Raw genomic sequence first — 15660 nt, 5'->3', positions numbered from 1 at the left:
TGGACACAGTATAAGCTATACGATACTCAAAAAGAAGGGTTTGCTTTAAAGAATATCTAAACTAGTTTGATAGGAATAACACTAAAACTGCCAGCGTTACCAAAAACGTACCGATTTGTAAGCCTTTTATATGCTAAAGGGTCTATCACAGAGGTTCTGTTAGTCACTGGACGCGAACGTCCCCTGAGTTATAACTGGCAAGCGAAATACCAAATTCCGATTTGTAAATGTGGAAATATATACCTGGTGTCGTAAAGGACAATAGGCGGATTAGAAACAGTAACTCATGCTTTGAACAGAAACATTATGCAATGTGCGTTGAATGCTCTTCGCAGTATTTGAGGTTGGATTCTACAAAGAAATACAAAACAGTGCTAAGGAGCTACACCGAGTGCAAGGTAACTATAGTAGACATTAGCGCTGAACTTAGTCTTACCGGTTCTTAAGTGAACGTGCAATGCTCCTGGCTATATTAATGGTGGACTTCTACAAAGAAAATAAATAAAGAGACCATGCTAAGAAGATGAACAGGGTAAATGGTAACTACGGATAACGAGCGCTGCACTATGTCTTACCGGCAAGGTGTATAGACGCGACGTATCAAGCGAAGGTGGAATCCAAATGCAGAAATTTTTGCGGAGGGATACCATACGGGTTATAAAAATAGTTCTCAAATGGAACACGTGTGTTAGTCTAACGGGGATGATGGGAAATGTAGTGATAACTGACGCCTGGTAACGAAGAGAAGCTCATGAAAGGGTTGCTACTAAAAATAAACCCTCGCGTGTTGAAGCGGATGTTGGATTTATATCGGATAAGTAACACAATAGTAAGAGTGGAAACAAAAGTGACAAACATGTCAAAGTACACGTACATGAATGAAGAGATTTTCAAAACTGGTAGAATGTTATACAAACTAACTAATAAACTATGGTAACACAGATTTATGCAAAGTCTTTATTGCATGATTCATAAGATGAGTTAATAACACAGTATAATTTCTGAATAATCACTGTGTAAAATAAAATTTATGTTGGCAATACTAATGTATAGACTTTTTGATTCAATAGAGTCTTAGTATATGTTTACTTTTTGAGAATAATTTTCTCCTAGGAACAGTGCATCCTGCATGTAGGCTCCGCTTGCATTTTCAGTGGCTGTAAAAAGGAGAAATATCTTTATTTCTACTTGTTTTTAACTTTCCATCGGCGCTGCATTCTGCGGCTCACCTAGAAAGAGTAAAATGCCTCTATGGATTGCTTATATGCTGGAAGGTGTCCCCTCCTGCACTGAAACAATCCTGCTGTAACACAGGCAGTGCTGCACCATGGTGCAAGGGTGCCAGCATTGACACTAGGCTGCAGAAACGGCGCCAGCGCAGGGAGAAAGGAAAACAATGCACCGTATTGGATAAATGCGGTGCGTTCCTGCCTTTTCCAGTGGCGCAGGACGGCGCAGGAATGTTTTTTGCTGCGCTGCTCGGTGCCACCATTCCCATATATAAGCCCCTCCGTTTAGAGGCCTCTCGGGGTAGAGACTAACCCCCCTCCTTGTGTCCCCTGTAGGCTGGGTCTAAACTGGGGTGGCAAGGTGAGCAAAAAAAACATGGATTGAACCCAGACCTCTTGACTGGGGGTGAATGTTTGATTTGCTTTGCATTCCGTCCATCATCTGTGTGTCTTTTCCTTTCTCACCCTGCAGGGAAGGAGCACGCCCAGTACAGCCTGCACAACGCCCACCTGCGCCTGCCGTGGGTGCTGGGCCTCGCCACCCACCCCCACACCCTCCAGGCCATCACAGCTGTGCTGGGGCCCCACGTGGTCCTGCTGGACTCCAGGTTCATCTGTAAATACCCGGCCTCCGACGTGCCCCGCCGAGGGAACAGCGCCCCCTACGTGGCCTGGCACCAGGACATCAAGTAAGTCAGACTGCGGGGTGCTGGCTCCAGGGTGGGGGAGGGGAGGGCTCAGCAGGGATGATGTGTCTGTTTGTACTTCGAGGGTAAGGCCAAAGGATGGCATTCCTGCCCCCTCAGCCTGGTGAGGTCTGAATAACAGGCTACCTGGTGGGCACCATGTGGTGTTAAATACACAGGGTGGTGCGGGGTGCACACACAGCATAGATTACAGCATCTTTCATCTAGGCAGTACATGACGGCATAAGGCTGGCTGCACTACCAGACACACATCACCCTGTGTCATCCTGTGCCCTCGTGTGCCATCATGTGGCTTATTATGCCCTCATGCACCATCCTGTGCCATCATCTGCCATCCTGTCCCTCCATGTGTTATCCTATGCCCTTTGTATGCTATCCTGTGCCCTCATGTGCCACCCTCTGCCCTCATGTGCTATTGTGTGTCCTCTTGTGCCATTCTGTGCCATCATATGCCATCCTGTGCCCTCATGTGTCAAAATGTGCCATCCCCGCTTTCCCTGCCAGGTGTGGACGGAGCCTGCTGGAGGTAAGGAGAGGAAGGCAAGAGAGGCCAGACGGCGCTTTGATGCCGGACGACAGAAGCTGCTTTTGGGGGTCCAGCCTGCGGTATCTTTAAAACCTTGGTGGGAACTTTGACACAGGGGGCCACAACATCTGCGCTCACCGCTCACCCCACCATAAATCTTCGTTTTGATATCCCAACAGCCACACCCGACCCTGGTGGGACTCCATGTCCCAGGGTGCTCTCTGCCTCTAATCTGCCTCTAATCAGCTGCCTCAGGTGTGGGGGAAGAGCCAATCAGTGCTCAAAAGCGCTGCTTCAGCGTGCAAAGGACCTTTTGCCTGAACTTTGTTGGGGGAGTAACGTCGACCCCTGGTGGGACTCCATGTCCCAGGGTGCTCGCTGCCTCTAATCGGCCGCCTGGGGGAAGAGCCAATCAGTGCTCAAAAGCGCTGCTGCTTCTCACGTGGCTGCCGCAGCGTGCAAAGGACCTTTTGCCTGAACTTTGTTGGCGGAGTAACGCTGAAGGTATCCAGAAGGACTTGATGTCCCAGGAGCCCTACAAGCCTACAGGGGGTCATTCCAAGTGCCGCACCTTACCTGAACAGACGCCAGCACTCTGCTTCTGCCCCTGGGTTGCCAACGCTGTAGGTCTCGCCGCCATCGACATCCAGGAGTGGCTGGAGACTACAGCTCCCAGTGGGCTTTGCGCTGACTTCCTGTCCCTGCTGTCTTCGCGCCCGGAGGCGCTACAAAGCGGAGCCTTGACCTCGGTGGAGCGGAGGTCATTTCAAGTGCCGCACCTTACCTGAACAGACACCAGCACTCTGCTTCTGCCCCTGGGATGCCAACGCTGTAGGTCTCGCCGCCATCGACATCCAGGAGCGGCTGGAGACTACAGCTCCCAGTGGGCTTTGCGCTGACTTCCTGTCCCCGCTGTCTTCGTGCCCGGAGGCGCTACAAAGCGGAGCCTTGACCTCCGCGTCGCGGGACGCGCGCGGGCGACGCTGGGCGGAGCCCGGGCAGAGGGCGGGCCGTCTGTGGCCGGCAGAGGCTGGGCTGGGCCACCCCACTTTCATCTGCCGCCACGGTTCCAAGCCCTTGAACCTCAACTGCAGGCACTACTCTCATTATGTCTACTCGATCCGGCAAAGCCCTGAGGGGTGGTGGTGTAAGTGCATTAGGGGGCTCCACGATGATTGGCACTATGGATAAATTCATCACCAGGGTGGCCAACGTCATTGAAAAGGAGATCGCTATGACAGAACGCCGCCTCTCACTTGACCTCCTTCCATCTAAGCGTTCATCCTTGGGAGCTGCGGCACACGCCTTGTCCCTACCTACTTTCATTCCTACAGCATCTCCGCCTGGGCCCCCATCCGACGAGCAACACATTGTAGCGCTAGAGGCAGGAATAGATAGGATAGAAAGCCTTATATCTATCCCTTCCCCAAGCAGTCGCTGTAACGAGGTTATAGTTCCTGGTCCTTCTCACCCTATAGCCAGCGTTCCTGACAACAGGTCTCAAACTGTTTCCACTGTTCCCACACCTGACCGACAACCTCTGCCCCAGACTAGACCCTCACGGGTACATAGGAAAAGGAAAAGGGGGAATAATATTCAGAAGGGAAGCCACTCCATGCTCTACAAGCGCTCTAGGACACAGCTTCATAGGGGTACCTCATACTCAGATGCTGGAGAGCTGGAACTCCCCAGGAATTCTAGCTCCCCCCAGCACGCTGCTGAGTCCCTGACACCTCCCCCCTTGGCTACAGCAGCACCAGTCCCGCAAAAACAGGGTACCTCTCTCGAGTCTCTCGAGAAACTGGTAAAGTCTCTGCTCAATCCTCTACTTGACCAAGTCAAGAGCCTGGGGGACAGACTGGACAATTTCGAACAGGCAACCAGGGACAACTTTTTCTCCCTGAAAACTCTGTTGAAATTGCAACCTAAGCCTAGTGAGATCAACCCGGACAGGAATGTTGCTAAAGAGGTCCCAGCGAGCCAAACATCTGGGGACCAGTCGACACTGCCGGCCAAAACACTGGCTACAGGGAAAGCCTCAATAACTGCCCCTGTGGCCAGTGCAAAGCAGGTAAGGCCGAGTGATTCCACTCATGTAGCCCAGGTGCACGGCACTTCTTCCTCAGCAGTGTCGGCATCTGCGCCGAAGCCTGCTCAAAAGAATTCCCAGAAGACAGGGGCTGGTCCCATTGTGCATTCGGTTTCCGCTGCGTTGGCTAAAACCAACGGAGTAGCATCAACCTCCAAGGCTATTCCCTCCACCTCTTTGCCTAAAAACCCCCCTCTGTCCAAAAATCCCTCCTTGTCCAAAAAACCTCCCCCAGTGGCCACTCAGCAGATTCCGCCACGCAAGTGTCCCCCGGTAAATCTCCCACCCGAATGCCACCCGTATGTTGTTGTTCTCACTAAAGTCCCCCCTTTAAAAGAAACACAGCAGGAAACCCATCAGGCTCTAAAAAATAAAGTCATCCACTGGATGAAAACCAATAGACCCCTTCCACTGGGTGTAGATGGCCTGATTCTGGGGGTGCGCAGGGTGGGTTGGATTGGTCATGGGGAAAAATCCTTCGAGGGAGACTGCGTGGTGGTCAACTTCCAAGATATAAGAGCTGCCCACTCAATATGCTCCCAAGGACGAACGGCCGGTCTGGGAGTTGATGCTGTTGACCTAACTTTCTTCTACCCGAGGCCGGCCCTGACCACCCCGTTCTGCCCTGCTGGGCCACCGCCCCAAAACATCGCCCATGGTCACCTTACCCCGGGACTTTTGTCACAGCAGTCACATCCAGTTCCACTAGTGCGGAATTGGGGTGCCTGGGGTTGTTGACACTGTGATGTCTCTGGGGAGGCCCCTGTGGCCTGGAGTCCTGTTGTTGAGCCCACCCTCTTCTCTAAACTCAGTAGCCCTTCGATCGCACCACAAAGTCAGGTCACTGTTGAGATTGCAAAAGGCCAAGGGGAGGTGAGGGCATCTCCCGATCCACTGGCTAGCTTCCCTGCTGTGGGTGTTGTGGACACGCTGCCTCCCGTCGGGAACTGTAGCATTACGGCTGTGACGGACCCACCGCTTAGGGTTTTCAGCTGGAATGCGGCAGGCCTCGAGGGGAAGCTAGCGTTGCCGGACTGGAATTCGCTAGTGGAGCAACACTCCATATGCCTGTTCCAGGAAACCTGGAGCAGGGAGCCTCTGCACAAGGCAGGATATTCCACCCACTTTTCGCCAGCAGTCCTTAGTGGAACTGGCAGGGGTCGTCCTTCTGGTGGCCTCCTCATTTGGGTGGCCTCTGAACTTAATTGCAGGGTGGTGGAGCGGGATACCAAATGCCCGGACCTCCTTAACATACTGCTGAAAAACCCCCAGGGCCGAGTAATCTTAAACATCTTTAACATTTACGCCCGAGGTACAAAGGGGGGTAGAGAATCCCCAGTAATAACTTGCCTAGAAGCTCAGCTTCGCTCGTCACCCTACAGGTTCTGTACCTTGGTGTCGGGCGATTTCAATTGCACCTTCGAGCCCCTGGACCTCGACATCCTAAAAGATCAAGAGGAACACGATACCAGGTGGGGGATTCCGTCCCTTGAACTTAGCCCTATCAAAAAGTGGACTGAAGTGGCCCTTCAAATCAACTCCATATGTATGGAGTTTGGCCTGAGGGCAGCTAATGGCAGGACTGGGTCTGATAAAGTAGGGGCTCATACCTATAACAGGCCAGGGCACACATCACGAATCGATTACTTCCTTCTTGACGTACACCTGTGGAGTATGGTTGAGGACATGGTGATTTTACCATCCGTAGAGAGTGACCACAATCTCCTCTCTCTCACCTTGTCTCACAGGTGGCTAACTAGCTCTGTGACCAGAACTACTCGCAACCCCGCCCCGGACCTGTCAGTGGTTTCTAACTGTGGACGGCGGTTAAAGTGGGCGAAGCTGGCACTTTCAGAGGAGAAAACTTCTGCCATTAGGCAGCTTCTTGCCTCAGCCCTAGATAATCTTGACCTCCAAGAGGATGGGGTATCGGAGGTGGCCTCTAGGTTCTGCATTATAACTCAGGCCATCAGCGACCTCTTTGTAGCTCCGACTAATACTAACAGTAGGAAACCGTGTTCACGGGCTAGACAGGGCTGGTTCAACCAGAAGTGCAGGGAGGCGAAGTTGCTTCTTATTGAAGCAGTTAAGTCCAAAATTCCATCTAGGACTAGGGTGGCCAAGCGGCACTATGCACTCTGCCAAAAAAACGCTAAGTTGGAGTGGGAGGACAATTTCTGGCAGGACCTCCTGGCCGCCAGTCGCGGGAAAGACGCCAAAGGTTTTTGGGATTTGGTGGGTAACAGGAACCGTCCTGACGACACACTGAGGACCTGCACTATCAATGCCCAGACATGGTTCTCCCACTTCCAAAATCTTTATTCTGCCGTTGAAGGCCCACTAAATGACCCCTTCACTCTCCCTCCCTACACCCTAGCTCGAGACCTGGAACTTTTTTCTGTTTTGGATGTCACAAAGCAGATCAAAACCTTGGTACCACTAAAAGCAGCTGGTCCGGATGGCCTGCCAGGCGATATCCTCCGAGCTTATCCTGAAGAATGGGGGGTATTAATTTCTGCACTTCTTAATGCAATCATTGAGGGAGGTCTTGTGCCAGATTCCTGGAGAGGTGCCGAGGTAGTCCCCATATACAAAAAGGGCAGCCGGGATCTACCTGGGAACTATAGGCCCATAAGCCTAATAGACTCGAGCTAGAAACTGGCGGGGAAAGCCATTTTGGGGAGGATCTCTCAATGGGTGGATGAAAACCACATCCTGTCCGACATGCAAGCCGGGTTCCGCTCAGGCACCGGAACTATCGAACAGGTTTTTAGGCTCCTACTATTATACTGGAAGGTGGTGGAGCTAGGCAAAGGCAGTCTTTACTTGGCCTTTATTGACCTGAAGACTGCCTTTGACCTGGTTCCTAGGGAGGAGCTTTGGAGGGTGTTACATGGACTAGGGATGCCCCCTTATATACTAAACATCCTTATCAAACTGCATAACAACACCTATGCCCAGGTTAGATGGGGGTTGAACGGGGAAAAGACCGACAAGATCAGGGTCGAGAGGGGAGTAAGGCAGGGTTGTGTCCTGGCCCCCACCTTATTTTCCCTCTATATCAATGGGGTGGTAGATCACCTACTCGGCGAACCAGCAGACGCTCCCATTCTGGGAGGTGTAAAAATTCCAACTTTGCTGTTCGCCGACGACACCCTCCTCATCTCTAAAACCCCCCAAGGTCTCCAGACACTACTGAACCGCTTCCAGGACTTTTGCACCACCAGGGGACTTGTCATCAACGTGGAAAAAACCAAGTACTTAGTTATGCATCCACCTCGCAAACTTGGCCGTCCTCCCATCCTGAACTCCACACCCCTTGAAAGAGTGGCAGAATTTGATTACTTGGGAATCCGTTTAAACGATGCAATGAGCTGGACCGCCCACATCAATAAAATGACAATGGCTCACAAAAGGGTGGGGGGGGCCCTCCTCAAGGAGTTTAACAACTCAACAAAACATTGTGTCGCCCCTCTACTAGATATATACAAAGCACGTGCGGTTTCTGCGTCACTCTATGGAGCTGAACTGTGGGGCCTAGGCAAAGTGGATCTACTGAGCAAGGCTGAAAACAAATTCATTAAAGATCTCCTTGCCATTCCATTGAGCAGTCCGACTATTCCAGTCCTCATGGATGCTGGCTGTAAAGCAATAGGGGATCAGGCCCGCCTTCGACCCCTCCTGCTTTGGGCTCGCCTGTGGAGGGTACCGGAGCTAAAACCTTATGCTGATGGCCTAGCAGAGGTGATGCACTCCGACGGATGGCACCGCATCAAATGGCTGAAGGAAATCAAACATCTTTTAGGGGACCTTGGCCTGGACTCCTGCTGGATTAGCCACTCCGCCCCTTCAAAGGAGTCCCTAAAAAAACTTTATTGGGAGTGGGTTCGTGCGAAGCGCATCAGCAATCAGCAGCACTGCAAAACCACCGCAGCCTTCCTGCTGATAAAAGATGTCGTCGCCTACGAGCCGTACATGGACATTATAACAATTCCCATGGACCGGTCCTTGTACATTAAATTCCGGTTAGGAACCCTACCCTTGGCCGATCTTTGCTCCAGGTGGAATAAATCCTAGCCGTCAACACGCTACTGTGCCCTTTGTCTTGACAAACCTGAGACTGTGCCACACTTTCTCTTCGAATGCCCGGATTATGGACGCCCCAGATCACGTTGGCTTGGACCTATCTGCAGAGAATTGGGTACTCGTCAGTATGCTGTTGCCCTTCGGATTCTTTTAACCAACACAGCCCCTCCCATTGTATGTGCTGTTTCCAAGTTTTTAAAATGGGCCTGGTTGATTAGACTTAGAAGACTGTCCTTTTCAATGTAATCCTTTTTTTAACTAATTTATGCTCACTATATGTATTTTACTCTTTGTCTTAATGTTCAGTCATACTTTTTCGACATGCTGTTTTTATCTTTTGTACTGCTTTTATGATATACGCATATCGAAATAAAGCTATCAACCAACCAAAATGTGCCATCCATGCCTTGATGTGCCATCCTGTGTCATCAATAGCCATCCTGTGCCCTTGTGTGCCATCCTGTGCCCTCATGGGCCATACTGTGCTCTCATGTATTATCCTGTACCTTCATGTTCCATCCTGTGCCCTCATGTACCATCCCGTACCCTCATGTGCTATCCTGTGCCCTCATGTGCCATACTGTGATCTCATGGGTTGTTCTGTATCATCATGTGCCATCCTGTGCCATCCTATACATTTATGTGCCATCCTGTGCCCTCGTGTGCCATCCTGTGCCCTCATGTGTCATCCTGAGCCCTCATGTGCTATGATGTGACCTCATGTGCCATCCTGTGCCCTCATGTGCCATCCTGTGCCCTCATGTGCCATTCTATGCCCTCATGTGCCATCCTGTGCCCTCATGTGCCATCCTGTGCCCTCATGCCCTGGGGTTTGCGGATGTTTGGCTGACAGTGTCCTCCTCTTTTTACTTCCAGGTATTGGGGCTTCGAGGGAGGCCCTGTGGCCTCAGTGTGGCTTGCCCTGGATGACGTAGACGCAGAGAATGGTGTCCTGCAGGTTATTCCAGGTATGGATAAACTCCCATAGTCAATGCATGCATCACAACAGCCTGGAGCTGTAACACTGATTGGCTGAGAATGGGGGATGGGCTAATACTCTACTGGTGAGCCCCAATGTAATCACATAATAAGCTAGGACAGGGCTCCACAGCATGGGAGATAGATAGGCCATCTCTTTACCTTGAGCCCCAGTGTCGTGACATAGGGATCTGGGACAGGACTTTACAGCAGGGGAGGCCATCTGTTAACCAAGGAGCCTAAATGTCGTGACATAGGGATGTGGGAGAGAGTTACACAGAATGGAAGACGGTGCATTCATTCACAATGAGTCAGAGTCCAGACAAGCAGGGGTGCAGCAGGCTAATATTGTTGAAGCCCTTGGGCCTTGACTCAGTGGTGTTGACAAATTGTCTACTTCTCTATCGGAGTCCACTGCTGTCCTGACACAGGGATGTTGTCTTTGTACAGAAAGTCTGGAGATAGAACGCGGGCTCCACACAGGTCCTGACGCCCTCAGCACCATGTGGGTCACAACTATATCTCTGGATGGAGCAAGTTCATGCTGCTATGTACGAGCGCCCCAGTGTGATCAGAGGGATCCGTGCCAGGGTCGGATTGGTAAGGGGGCTCTTGGGCCATGGGCGATGGGCTGGTATCTGAGTTGCAGCTGTGGGCCGCTTTTTTGGGCAGCGTGGTGGCCGATTTGGGATGACTATGCTGCTCCACCCAGTGGGGGCCTGAGCAGCCTTTGCGGAGGCAGATGGACCTCCGTTACCCCCCTTTTACCAAGGGGGCGGAGGTATCATTCCCAGTCTCCGGCTGGCCCCGCCCATTAATGTATGCAGATTGAGCAGGGGCAGGGGTGCTGAGCTTAGGTGGCCTCACTTATATTCAGGTATGGTTCACCAGTGTAGACTATTCCAACAACACAGAGTCCTAGCAACAATCATCGCATTTTTTAAATCTTAGTAAAGTTAAGATAAAACACACCTCTCTTATAGAAATCCCCCAACTTCTTTTTATAACACTTAAAACACTGAAGCAATGTTTTAAAAAAAGACGGGTGCAGATTTACAAGTCAATTGCGTCACATTTACGCCCTTGTTGCGTCACTTCTGTGACTCAGCGGCGGCGTAAACCATGCTCCACGTTGCGACTTATTTACAACCTGACGTATCTAGGGAGATGCGTCACATTGTGAAGCCCTGCACCACATTAAACCTGCGTCAGGTTTAAGGTATGCAGGGTGGGCGTTCCGTCGGAAAAAACCTCGTAAAAGTGACAGTGTGAAATCTACAAGAATTCACAGTCATTTTTCAGAGGCTGCTGCGACGAAACCTTACGCCTGCTTGAAGCAGGCATAAGAAGTGGGCCAGCACGTTAGGTATGGGCGGTCCCTGAACATTGCTGGAGTAGCGTTGCGCCTGCGACATGACTCCAGCCATGCAGCGACCTTACACCATCAGATGCGACATGCATCTGTCTATCCCTGCGCCACGGTGTGCTGCATTGTAAATGCAACGCATCCGTGGCGGCGCAAGGAGAATTGCGAATCGCATCGTTACTGGAGCATCACTGCTAATCTGCAAGGATGCGCCAGTCCTTGTAAATCTTCCCCGCAATCCGCAAATGTGGGGCTCTTTTTTCAGGGTGCTCGGGCCAACTTTTTTCAAAGCCAATCAAACCCTGACCCGTGCTTTACTGTACAGCTGGAGCGGGGGGACACGAGGTCCTAACAGAGGGACGCTGTTTATGGTTCTACAGGCTGAGATGTCTTTGCCTGTAAACACGGGCACCACTGCCTTGAAAGAGTCATATTGGACAGGGTTGGCCAGACAGGGCTCTAGTAGGAGCCTACAATCTTCACCCAGATTAGTGTCAGAGGCTAGACTCCTGGGGGCTGTGGAGGCCTGGATGAAAGATCCCCAGGGTCCTCGCGGGGTTCTAGTGTTCAGAGATGGCTCTCTCTTTATTTAGAAGCCGCAGTCCTCTGTTAGATGAAAAGCATCCTTTACCACGCGTCTTTTCCATGCATGCCTTTACCACGCTTCCTTTACCACGCAAATGCCTTTACCACACGTTTTTTTCCATACATAACTTTACCACGCTTCCTTTACCACGCAGTCTTTTCCATGCATGCCTTTACCATGCAGATGCCTTTACCACGCAGTCTTTTCCACGCAACCTTTACCACGCTTCCTTTACAACCCAGATGCCTTTACCACAGTCTTTTCCACGCATGCCTTTACCACGCTTCCTTTACCACGCAGATGCCTTTACCACGCATGATAATTAAAGGTAAATGTGTGTATAATTATTGTGGGTGTGGCCTGTGCTGACACCTTATTTTAGACAGAGGCGGGGACTGCATGAGTACCCAGGCCAGGAATCAGTGCCCCCCTTACTCCAACCCTCTTTTCTTCTGCAGGAAGTCACAAACAAGGTGTCCTGGAGCACCGCACAGCAATGACCCCTGGAAACATGCTGTCCACCAATCAGGAGATTCCGCGGCACCTGTTTGATGCAGAGAAGGCGGTGGAGTGTCCTCTTCAGGCTGGGCAGATGTCGGTGAGTTCACATCGCTCTGTCGTTTCCTGGACTCATGTCTCACAGTTGTGGTTATTCCCACAGGCAAACAAGCAAGGGGTTACTGCAACGTTACGAAGTAACATGAAAAGCCATGATACTGGAGCCCGGTGCATTGTGGGTGTCAGGCAGACCAGTGATTCCCCCACTTATAAATGAGGCAGTCGGGAAGTGGCCGGGGCCAAGACATCCATCAATTTATGGCACCGCCCTTCCCATAATGAGCTTTTTGTCTCCATTACTGTGTACTCACAACCCCCCTTAAAGGTGCCCCAGAACTTTGTACTCACAGCCCCCCTTAAAGGTGCCCCAGAACTGTGTACTCACTACCCCCCTTAAGGGTGCCCATGTACTGTGTACTCACTACCCCACCTTAAGGGTGCCCATGTACTGTGTACTCACTACCCCACCTTAAGGGTGCCCATGTACTGTACCTCCCTGTACTTACAGCTTTCTTTGAGGGTGCGCCAGCACTGTGGACTCACAGCTCCCCATGACGGTGCACCAACCTGTGTACTCACAGCTTTCTGTGAGGGTGCGTCAACTCTGTGTACTCTGTACTCACAGCTCCCCCGGGTGCACTCACACTGTGTACTCACAGCTTACCATAGAGAAGCGCCCACACTATGTACTCACAGCTCCCCCTGGGCATGCACCCGCACTGTGTATTCACAGCTCCCCCTGGGGTGCACCAGCACTGTGTACTCACAGCTCCCCCTGGGGTGCACCAGCACTGTGTACTCAGAGCTCCCCCAAGGTGCACCAGCACTGTCTACTCACAGTTCCCCCGGAGGTGCACCAGCACTGTGTATTCACAGCTCCCCCTGGGGTGCACCAGCACTGTGTACTCACAGCTCCCCCTGGGGTGCACCAGCACTGTGTACTCAGAGCTCCCCCAAGGTGCACCAGCACTGTCTACTCACAGTTCCCCCGGAGGTGCACCAGCACTGTGTACTCACAGCTCCCCGGGGTGCACCCGCACTGTGTACTCACAGCTCCCCCAAAGGTGCACCAGTACTGTGTACTCACAGTTCCTCAGGAGGTGCACCAGCACTGTGTACTCACAGCTCCCCCTGGGGTGCACCAGCGCTGTGTACTCACAGCTCCCCCTGGGGTGCACCCGCACTGTGTACTCACAGCTCCCCCGAGGTGCACCAGCACTGTGTACTCACAGCTCCCCGGGGTGCACCCGCACGGTGTACTCACAGCTCCCCCGAGGTGCACCAGCACTGTGTACTCACAGTTCCCCCGGAGGTGCACCAGCACTGTGTACTCACAGCTCCCCCTGGGGTGCACCAGCGCTGTGCACTCACAGCTTTCCTTGGGGTGCCTCAGGACTATGTACTCAGTTTCCCCTTGAGGTGCACCTCAAGGCGCTGCCTGTCTTTTCTCTGTCCCATATCCAGTGCTTAATTTGTGCCTGTGTTTTCCGGTGCTTTTCTGTAAACAAAGGCACATATGTCTGAGAAACCACCATATGGTGGCAGTGTGTGTGTATTTTTAACTAACTTTCATTAGTAGAGAACTAAATGGTTTAATATAGCTTTAAAAAAATGACAAAACTTAAAGGTAAAAAAGTGACGCGGGCAGTGCCAGCTGCAGTGGACCAGTGAGTAACACATTGGGCCCTGGCACTTACATTTTTGGCAGATAAGCACGGCTCATATCCTACATTTCTCTCGTCAGATCCACGACGGGCTGACAGTCCACGCCAGTGAACCCAACACGTCCCACAGACGCAGATGTGGCTTCGTTATTCGCTACGTCCCCACCACAGCCTACCCCGTGGAGGTGAGTACAATCCTCTCCTTCATACTGTCTGAGTATGAATGTGTGTCAGTGGGATTATTAGACGACAAGAGTAACAGTGTGGACTGTATGTGTTTGTGTGTGTGCATCCACGCACGTGTGTTTGTGTGCGTGCATTTCTACTCGTAACTGTGTGTGTTTGGGGATTTAGATAGTTTTGGTTGTTAGTTACGTAAGAGAGGCAGGTTTGAAGGTTCAATAGTTTGGGGATTTAGATAGTTTTGGTTGTTAGTTATATAAGAGAGGCAGGTTTGAAGGTCAGTTGTGGGATTTAAATAGTTTTGGTAGTTAGTTATATAAGAGAGGCAGGTTTGAAGGTTCAATAGTTTGGGATGTTAGATAGTTTTGGTTGTTAGTTATATAAGAGAGGCAGGTTTGAAGGTTCAATAGTTTGGGGATTTAGATAGTTTTGGTTATTAGTTATAAAAGAGAGGTAGGCTTGAAGGTTCAATAGTTTGGGGAGTTAGATAATTTTGGTTGTTAGTTATATAAGACAGGCAGGTTTGAAGTTTCAATAGTTTGGGGATTTAGATCGCTTTTGTTGTTAGTTATATAAGAGAGGCAGGTTTGAAGGTTTAATAGTTTGGGGATTTAGATAGTTATGGTCGTTAGTTATATAGGAGAGGCAGGTTTGAAGGTTCAATAGTTTGGGGATTTAGATAGTTATGGTCGTTAGTTATATAAGAGAGGCAGGTTTGAAGGTTCAATAGTTTGGGGATTTAGTTAGTTTGGGTAGTTAGGTTGTTCTATAAGAGAGGCAGGTTTGAATGCTAGATAGTTTGGGGATTTAGCTAGCGATGGTTCTTAGACAGTTTTGAAAGAGAGGGAAGGTTTATGGTTAGTTATTGTTGCAGAGTACACGTTTTAGAGATTCGGTTGATCATGCCCTTTTCTCCCTCTCTACATGACACCAGTGTAGGTCCTCTATGATAAGTTCTTGTATTCTCCCACGTCTGAATGCCCTCATTCTAATGCACTTCTCTCCTCTCTGATTCCAGGACCCCGAGCGCCCCCGATCCTTCCCCGCCACCGTGCTTGTTGCAGGAACAGATGAATTCCAGCACTTTACAGATCATGCACCCAACTTTTTCTCCAAGACCTTCTGACAACTCTGCAGAGCATCATCAGGAGACACCTTCCTCTCTTCATGTAGTTCATAACTGCCAGTAACATGCTGCTGCATGGTGCAGGTTCATTCCTGATCTCAGATGGAGCCCCATAGGTTCAAATATGTATTTCCTCTTTTTTAACGTCTTGCAGTGAGCCTCAATATTGTCTACAATAATGTTCGGATGGTAGGCCAAAAGGTGCTGCAACTGTTACCGTAAAACAAACAATTGCGGTTTCAGAAATTTATAATGTGAATTCCTTTTTGCACTGCAATGCACTTTCATTAGAAAACACATGCCTGCATCCTGTTTTGGAATCTCAGCTGCCTGACTATATGTAAATTTTATTTTATTAATGTTTATTTATTGAGCTAAACATACAGCTGGAAGGCAGATTTACAGTCAAAAGTGCGAATGTCTTTTTGTATTCTTTTTCTACAAAAGTAAAATAAAAATGTATAAATACATTTTGGATAAGAGTACCACTTTTGATTTTCAACACATCTTGATGATTCCAGCTTAAGAAATATGTAATGAGGAGGCTGGTCTCATTTTAAGC

At 50.4% G+C, this 15660-nt stretch overlaps 1 protein-coding gene across 1 annotated transcript; it reads left to right on the top strand.

Moving 5' to 3' along the window:
• The first annotated feature begins 322 nt into the window (after nt 1–322).
• On the top strand, nt 323–15098 carry LOC147689191 (phytanoyl-CoA dioxygenase domain-containing protein 1-like). The gene is made up of 6 exons (XM_086939884.1): nt 323–398; nt 1702–1918; nt 9514–9605; nt 12026–12165; nt 13870–13974; nt 14991–15098. The coding sequence occupies exons 1-6, from the start codon at nt 323–325 to the stop codon at nt 15096–15098; spliced, it is 738 nt and encodes a 245-aa protein (XP_086796010.1).
• The last annotated feature ends 562 nt before the right edge of the window (nt 15099–15660 follow it).

This window comes from Lissotriton vulgaris, chromosome 10 (genome assembly GCF_964263255.1).
Source record: "Lissotriton vulgaris chromosome 10, aLisVul1.2, whole genome shotgun sequence".
In the NCBI taxonomy this organism is placed as follows: domain Eukaryota; kingdom Metazoa; phylum Chordata; class Amphibia; order Caudata; family Salamandridae; genus Lissotriton; species Lissotriton vulgaris.
This window is presented reverse-complemented; position numbering and strand designations above follow the sequence as displayed.

What these genes read in the sequence shown, in the direction of transcription:
- LOC147689191 (XM_086939884.1), top strand. Translation starts at nt 323, where the DNA reads ATGCTCTTCGCAGTATTTGAGGTTGGATTCTACAAAGAAATACAAAAC. An exon ending in GCCTGGCACCAGGACATCAA is followed by an intron (nt 1,919 to 9,513) that starts GTAAGTCAGACT and finishes TTTTACTTCCAG; the next exon opens with GTATTGGGGCTTCGAGGGAG. An exon ending in TGTCCTGCAGGTTATTCCAG is followed by an intron (nt 9,606 to 12,025) that starts GTATGGATAAAC and finishes TTTCTTCTGCAG; the next exon opens with GAAGTCACAAACAAGGTGTC.